At 32.7% G+C, this 8,692-nt stretch overlaps 1 protein-coding gene across 2 annotated transcripts; it reads right to left on the bottom strand.

Annotated features, from left to right (window-relative positions):
• Positions 1–1,837: 1,837 nt before the first annotated feature.
• On the bottom strand, positions 1,838–6,040 carry LOC101499774 (probable ADP-ribosylation factor GTPase-activating protein AGD6). Of its 2 annotated transcripts, none has more exons than XM_027333503.2 (4): positions 5,190–6,040; positions 4,985–5,062; positions 3,087–3,720; positions 1,838–2,287 (listed from the first exon to the last, which is right to left on the bottom strand). In XM_027333503.2, the coding sequence occupies exons 1-3, from the start codon at positions 5,952–5,954 to the stop codon at positions 3,115–3,117; spliced, it is 1,449 nt and encodes a 482-aa protein (XP_027189304.1). In that variant the 5' UTR covers positions 5,955–6,040; the 3' UTR covers positions 1,838–2,287; positions 3,087–3,114. The 2 variants fall into 2 exon arrangements, with proteins under 2 accessions (XP_027189304.1, XP_004495006.1); XM_004494949.4 differs by having other exon boundaries at positions 3,114–3,720; positions 5,190–6,039.
• Between the last annotated feature and the right edge of the window lie 2,652 nt (positions 6,041–8,692).

Raw genomic sequence — 8,692 nt, forward strand, 5'->3', positions numbered from 1 at the left:
CCAAGTTGAGGTATATGAAATCAAATCTTACATTTTATGTTCAATTCTGTCATTAAATACCTAAAAAATATATTCTATTTCATTTCGCTCAACTCTATTTCATTCCATTTCGCTTATTTTAAAATATTCAAACATAGTTTAATGGTGTGTTTGGTTCAATGGAGGGGAGAGAAATAGATGAATTTTAATAAATGAAAGAGAAGAAGAATAGATACGTGTGTTTGTTTCAAAAATGAAGATTGGAAGTGTTTTAATGCTCGTGTTTGATTCGAGGAGAGGGAAGAAATTTTAAATGATTTTTTTGTTGTCTTGTTTTCCTCTCATCACCTTCCTCCAAATCCATCAAAATGAAGGTAAATGAACTCTATTATGGTTTTTGGCTCTCTCCCCTCTCCTCTTAAAAAATAAATTAAATATAAAAACTTAAAAATATCTTTCCTCTGCAAACACATCCTAACTTTGTTTGTTCATGTACCTTCAATTTGCTTCTTTAATGTTCTTATGGATATCTACCTTAATTTGAGTTATGTAATGCAAATCAATTATTGAGAAATGAATAATGAGATCCTTTTTTTTCAAATTGGTTCTTTTTAACTCCAACTAACTTATAGTTTAGATCTTCAAGGGTACACAAACTTACAAAGTGGAATTAAAAAGTATTCAAAGTGGTTATTTTTTACACCACTAATTTATAATTTCGATCTTTAAGGGTACACAAATCTTACAAAGTGGAATTAAAAAGTACGAAGATGTTCACGTTAGAAATTAGGATTGTATATAAGTCGTTTTAGACTAGATTTGGTTAAAATCAATAAACCGTCGATTAAAATATTTGATCGAATTATTTATTTTCAGAGAAGATTGAGTTAAGTTTTCGTTTATCCAAATTCTTTTTATTTTAAAAGCTTTTTTAAAATCATATTCTTTTTCAAAATCATATTCTTCGCAAAAACAAATTTCAACCAAAGTTGTAATAACAAAAATGTTTACAAACATCAAAATATAAAAAATGTACGATCTTAAAATAACTAATCCATGGATTAACTCTTCTAAAATCTTAATGAAAGAAAAAAAATTACAAAAAAAATTTAAAAATTGAAAAAACATGATCCTTTTTGGTTCTGTCTAATATTAAATTTAAATAACCGATTTTTTTATTTTGAAAATCAAGTTCACACCTAACCTAAAACTGATTTTCTAAGTCGCTCCAAATCGTTTTAACCAATTGGGTCAGTTTTATCCAAACATGAACACACTAATAGAGATCTAGCAAAAGCGGTGAATAAAAGATAAAACTCTCAAAAGTTAACTTTAAATTAAAAAAACAGATTCAAACAAATATGATGTCTAATCCTTCATTTGTGCACAAAACAAACACATCCTATTCTCTTTTATAAAAAAAAACGCATCCTATATTGTCACAACGAACGATATCCATCCTTCATTTATGATTTGATTTAAAACTAGGTTGCGGTCTTACTCGTGCATTAAAGACAAACTAAGAAAAATATCAACTGTGATTTGGAAAAATCAAAATCATTCACTCAGGGTAGCTGACAACATACTAACAGTAGTAATTCAGTAAGCTTATCCAAAAGTCAATGAACTTACAAATTAAACAAGGTATACAGTCCAGTAACAACCTGTAGATCAATTTTTATCTTACCCCCTTTTGATTGTCAAAGCCATCTTGAACTTGTGATGATTTAATAATATGGTATTCTTAGAGATACAGAGTGCACAATATTCAAGCTTAAACCCCACAACGGCAATCATTTGATGCAAATAATAAAAACAAACTGAGAAACACAGTGAGGTAAGAACCACACATTCAACATCGAGGCAATAAAATCACACGGTTGAATTAATTGGCAGCAAATTCAAAACAATTCTGAAATTTTCATCACACATTGCAGGTAATACCGTTCTCAAGAATTAAGATTTGGGCAATTAGCCCTTTCTTTCAACACTTATAAATGTAAAACTATCTTTCAGATCCAAGTTCCCAAAATGTTACATAGGAAAAAAATTACAAGTGAACAAAGAGCAACCTAAATAAAAGTTGCTGAAATTATACTAACCTCAAAAAAATTCATTCTTCCTGCACATAGGAGGGTCTGAGTTTGAAAGTAAAAAAGCACTGATAAGTTACAATTGACAGTCCTTTCACATGCATAATGGTTTGGGGGGCACAACTGCTTTGTCTGCACGTCATAAGTCCGAACTCTGCGGTATTTTGCGTCACCAATGGAACAATCTTGAGACTGGAAATAAGGATGGATAAAACCTGGTCCAAGAAGTATAACAAGCAATATTTTAATTTCAAATCAGAGGTAGGACATAGAAAACACTAAACAAAACACAAGGGAATGAATCTTCTCATGCCTGCATAATATGACCAAGCCATGTTAAAGTATCTCAACCATTTATTTCTTTTAAAGATAAATCAACAACAATTTTATAGGTAAGTCAGGCGATTTCTAATTCCATTTCCCTTCTACTTTGTTTGTTCTTCTTTTTATTTTATTTTTTATCTCGAACAAATACAGCCCCCTGTCTGCAATGCCACCTACCTTCCCCTCCATGTTAGAAGCATTCCGCATTTCCGCACATTGGAAGATGATTCTAGACAGTTAATTTGTTTGTACAATAAATAGTTAGCAGGGAGGCTTTAACATGACAAGGTCACATTAAAGTGAGAGATGAGGGAATCCACACCCAAACAATTATAACAAAATAAAATCACTAACAACAATTTCCAATTCCAAGATGCTGAGTACTTCCACACAGCCCATCCTCTTGTCATTTCCCCCTCTCCCTACTCCACCCCCCACAAGACACAAATTCAAGTAGCATGCATTAGTTCCTGAAGTTCAATGGTCACGTGGGGAATAGAGACCCAGAAAACAGAATGGGAAAAAATGTGTCATTTACATATTACAAAAAAACTTGGAGAGAGACCAAGTGTTATCCAAAAGTTCACAGATAAGACTGGGATGTGTTTTAAGAATCTACTTCAGTAAATGATATAATACTCTGCATATATAGTTATAGGTGCACAGTGGAAATAAAATGTGAAAGCCTACCAAAGAAGTATTGCATGATCTACAAACCTTAGAGAAAGCCACCCCCCGTCCAAGCATCATCAGATTTCCCATTACGTCCAGCAGATTTCTTATTAGATGCACCTTCATAAAAGTTGTCAAATCCATCATCTTTAGCATTATCCCAGCCAGCCCAACCAGCATCGTTATTATGGGGAGCTGATCCTTTGGCTGGTTCTTCCTTCCTAGAATCTTTGTGGTCCCAATCATCCCAAGAGCTTGGATTGTGAGTACCAACCTGCACACCAGATGAATAGCGAGTTGATCCTTTAGTTGGTTCTTCCTTCCAACTATCTTTTTGGTCCCAATCATCCCAAGAGTTTGAGCTATGAGTTTTGAATTGCCCCGATGAAGATTGTTCTCTTCCAGTAGAAGAACTACCGCCTTTGGTCTCTTGATTGAAATCTTGATAGTAGCCATTTCTATCATTCTCATTTCGTTGCCAGCTATCAGCCTTCCAATTTGAGTTTTCTTTAGTGTACTCCTCAACCTTCTGTGAAGCCAGAGCCATGACCCCTTTCATTAAACCCCATGTCCTATGACCAATCTCTGATGTCTTTTGAGTGACGACGGTGACAGTTTCGTTGACCTTTTGATCATAACCACCTTCCTTGACCTGAAATAAAGAATAAAAAAGATTATTTGGGCAAAGAAAAAATGGAAACAACAAATACATTGGGAAAAGAAAACAATTGGACTTTTCCACATCTTTATACAAGGAAATAACCTATCAAATGTGCTTCATCGACACACAAATCTCCATAGTCCAACCAGTACACGCGTGACTAAAAAAAGATTACACTACTACCATCAACACTACAGTAGGTAACAACAAACTATGGCATATGCTACAGCTATTAGGAGATGCACCATAGTTGCAGAGTGAAAATAAACCTCCTCTGAATATTCCATCCAAATAACTTTATAATAACAAAAATACATGATACTTTTTCTCAAACCATGACGAGGTCCATGTGAAAGGTACACACATGAGTACATTCTATATACTAATCATACTGATATGACTCAAAGACAGTGCCCATTTATTGGAGACAACAACATCAGCAAAAGTATATTGATGCAGGAGGCAATCATGAAGGGACAATTTTTTTACCAGTATATCAATTTGCAAAAAAAAAAACTATTTGAAAGAGATTCGTAAACTGTTTTATGCTTTTATTTCAATTGCATTGGACAATTTGTTCCCTATTGACCTCATTCAACAGCTTTCCTATACCCCACCACACTATGCTCATAACTGCATTTGACAATTCCGTCCCAATTAATATTCGCCATGCTGAGAAACAAGGCAAAACTCAACGGAGACATGGAAAGTATACAGAAAAAAGATATTGATTTTATTCACAATGCTCAAACGCCACGGTGACATTTCCAATTCTCACAAATACCAAATATATACGCAAAGAAATCATTTGTGAATCATTTCTTCCTTCATTTATTTATTTCTAGTTAACATAGAGAGAAAGGACTTATTGTATTAAAGATACATAAACCATGGTAAACCAGTGTCGTCAATCATGGATCACAGAAAATAGCATTTGTTCAAAGTCTACTATGCTATAGCACTGCATCCACTGTTTTACAACACTGGTGAACATATCATGGATCATGGACAATAGGTGTGTTTGAATTCCACTGCTTTTTATAGCAGCTATTTGACAACACTAATCGGCATTTCACAGGTACAGACATAGTTGTTAGTTCAAATTCGGCAGCTGTAGCAGCTATTTGACAACACTATGGTAAATATAGAAGAAACGCAATCAAAGTAATGCATGGTAGGTGCATTCCATGAAACAATATACATTCAACAATCATCTCATCAGTCACCCACTGAACAAAATTGATCAAAATAATACCTTAGAAGTGATCTCTTTTGTGCCAGCCTGAACAACATTAGCAGCAGAGGCAGCAACCAATGACAACTTACCAATACCCTGAAACAATTAAATACAAAGGAATTCATGACTCATCAATAGTATAATTATGTTACGGAACTAAACTCGAATCTCTTAAGCAAAGTAAGAAAATTTAATTAAAAAAAATCTGGCACAATTCAGTGACCTGAGAAACGACAGAGAAATAGTCGTTTTGAGGATTACTCCTCTGCGAAGGCGCGGGACTAGATCCAAACCCAACATACTTCCCACCCTGCGACGGTGGAAGTCCATCCGGTCGCGACTCATTCTCCGCCATCTTCCTCGCGAAGAAACCCTCCTTATTCGCCGCAGAAGCCTCCAACTGCGAACGAGTATAAATATCCTCTGTCGATCTCGATCTCACCGGCGCGCCACCCCCATTCAAGCTTCTGAAATCTCCCGTCGACTTACTCCTCACATCAACAGAATTTCCAGAACCTCCTTCTCCATCCCAATCATCCCAACCGGAATCGTTACTCCGACGATTCTGCGACAACGGCGGCTTCCCCTTTCCGGCAGCAACATTCTCCTTAACAACAGGCGGATCGCGCCATGAACGACCTTCAGCAATCGCCTGAATCCTATCACGGTAAACGGAAGCAGCGTTGGTGTTATACTTCGTTATGATATCGGTTTCCTTTGAAATTGAATAGCGTGCGAGGAAGGCGTTGAGATTGTCGTTACCACCGGCTTCCATTTTTTTGATTTGGATATCGGACCAAGCGTCCATGGTAACAGATCGGACGAAGGAGATGTGAACGCCGAGACCACGGTGCTTACCGGAGCATTCAAGGCACATGAAGATGCCGTAGGATACTGATGCCCACTGTGGATTCTTCTGAGAGCAATCGACACAGATCTTGTTACCGGGTTGGGATTGCAGCTCTCGGAGCCGCCGCGAAGCCGCCATGGATGATCGGAATGGAATCAGAAAAGTAAAATGCGAAGGGAAAAGAGCGACACGGTGAGGTATGAGGAGTTGGAGAAAGTGGTTTTAGGTGTCGTATATTAACAATTTACACGATGGAATTCTACACTGCTCATTCAAATCGGACGGTTCACAATTTTTATTTTATTTTGACTGGCTTATTTTTTACTAGTTTTTGTATATAGTATTTTTGGTAAGCAATTAATTCTTAAAAATATAGGATATTGTGTTTTTTTTTACTAGCTTATAATCGTCATTTTTATTTCTCATTTTTTTATTAGCTTTAATCATTTTTTTCATATTAATTTTTTATCTTTTAAAATGTTAATAATTTTTTTCTTCAATTTGTATTAAAAATATTAAAATGGAAAATCACATAGCATTTTTTTTGAATTTTTAATTAATTGTTTCTTCTTAATTCTTTTTTAAGAAATTTTATCAATCTTCATTATTATCTTAATCATTTTTCTTCATTATTATCTTAATCATTTTCTTCATTATTAAAAAAAAAATAACTCTAACATAAAAACCTCAATTCAAAAATAAATCTTAAATTTACAACAACAACAAAAATCAAAACTCAAAATTATACTTTTTCAATACAAAATCCTATATTTTTTTCTCTAACTTATTTTCCAAAATAAATTTAGCCTTCATCTAATTATATAATTACGCGTCACTAATATTTGATACTGTATATTTTGTTGTACATTTGATATTTAGACATTCACATTTGACACAATACTTGACACCATATGCACTGTTCACAGCATAAATACGGTGAATAGTTTTTTTTTTAAATTTTGTATTTATTATTGAGACATCTTTTTGTAAAATATGTATAAGTTTATATCACTAAAATATAAATCATTAATTACTTATTTAACATAAATTTCATTAACTACTAAAATATAAGACATTAATCACTAACTTATTTAACATAAATTTCATTAACTATTAAAATATAAGATATTAATCACTAATTTGATTAGTGGCTAAAGAAGTACTATAAAATGATTAATATCATATATTTTAATAGTTAACGAAATATATATTCAAAAAAAATTGATTAATGACATATATGTTAAATGTCAATGAAGTATTGAAAACGATCAATGGCACAAATGAGTATGTTATATTAAAAAAGTTTATAAAAAAAATTGCAAAATAAAGTAGATGATATATATATACTATGTGTTGTGGCAAAAGTTGTGTTCCAATAAGAGAACTGATTGTTTATATGTAGTAACCATTTACAAGAATAAAAACAGCTAAATAAAAATTGAAAACAAGACTAAAAAAAAACTAAAAAGGCCCAAAGCAACAACAAATAAAGAGTTCTAAAATACAATACTAAGTCTAACTAATAAAAGTAAGGATTCTATTGCCACACCTCAAGATAGAGGAGAGTACACATTTGAAAATTCAAACTTTTTGGCAACCAAATAAGCAAAATCGATTAATTCTAACGGCTTTGTAAACAAATCAGCTGTCATGTTATTTGATGAAATAGGGGGAAGTTTGATGACATTGGCTTGCAATTTTTCACGAACTATATTACAATCAATTTAAATACAATTCGTTATCTCACAAAAGGTTAGATTCATAGTAAAAAGAAGATTATTCCTTGAAAAATGTGTAAGGTTGATATATATATATTTCCCATGCATCAAATAAAGGATCATCTTCATAAGGCATTAGCAATATACCATTGATAAACTTTGATTTGTTTTTGAAGGTGATGGGTTGCTTCATTAATCTGCTTCAATGATAGTAATTTACTCTATTCATTTGGAGAGAAATAAGAACAACACATGGGTTTTGAGAGAGATCATCATAAGATTTTTCATTGTTAGAATTATTGTTACTGATGGCAGGGATGGTTTCATCCTCAATTATAAACCATGGAACGACTTTGCAAAAAAAATAAAAAAATAGTGCAAGAAAAAGAAAGAAGAGAAATAAATGGTGTTTGATATTGTGCTGTCGGAAGCCATTTTCTTTTGATAGCATAAAGGAATGTGTTTAGAAGATGAAGGAAAAATATCCCATTTCGGAAAAATGAATAACATGTTACTTACATATAGTAACTAATTCCAAGAATAAAAACAAAACAAAAATGAAAATGGGCCTAGAAAACAAACTAAAAAGGCCCAAAGCAACAACAAAGAAATAGGCCCAACAGACTTTAAAATAGTCTAAATAATAAAACTAACACTAAGGATTCTAATAATACTTCTGATATTAGATATATTTGTATATGTATAATGATTTTATGATTGATATGATATTATGTAAATATAGTAACACATTTAGTTGCAAATATGGATCGATTGTTGTCATGAATTGAATGTTAATGTTAATTTTTATGTCCTCAGTATTAGTATTATATGTGATTGTTGAGTTTATATAATGAAATATGTTGAATGTGGTTGTATCGTGACAAAATCGAAGCTCGATCGTCAAGGATATTTTGAGGGTATTGTTATTATAAAGTCTTACGTAAATACGAGATATATAATATTGTGACTATCTTGTGCAAGAACTATGTTATTCTAACTACACACTTTTATTTGTGGGGTAGTAGATGATATCTCTATCCTATAAATTTTGAATTAGTTGGATCAATGTCTCAAAATAATGTTGATTATGTTTCATTGCATTCTAAATGATAATTGCATTAGATCAAGTTATGTATGTGTTTATGTTAGTTGTGCAAC

The sequence above is a fragment of the Cicer arietinum genome, chromosome 4 (assembly GCF_000331145.2).
Source record: "Cicer arietinum cultivar CDC Frontier isolate Library 1 chromosome 4, Cicar.CDCFrontier_v2.0, whole genome shotgun sequence".
NCBI lineage: Eukaryota > Viridiplantae > Streptophyta > Magnoliopsida > Fabales > Fabaceae > Cicer > Cicer arietinum.

Excerpts from the sequence above, each read along its gene's own strand:
- LOC101499774 (XM_027333503.2), bottom strand. The coding sequence starts at position 5,954 with ATGGCGGCTTCGCGGCGGCTCCGAGAGCTGCAATCCCAACCCGGTAAC. Across the intron at positions 5,063-5,189 it reads ATTTCTCTGTCGTTTCTCAG|GGTATTGGTAAGTTGTCATT; the intron begins GTCACTGAATTG and ends TAATTGTTTCAG. Across the intron at positions 3,721-4,984 it reads CAAAAGAGATCACTTCTAAG|GTCAAGGAAGGTGGTTATGA; the intron begins GTATTATTTTGA and ends TCTTTATTTCAG.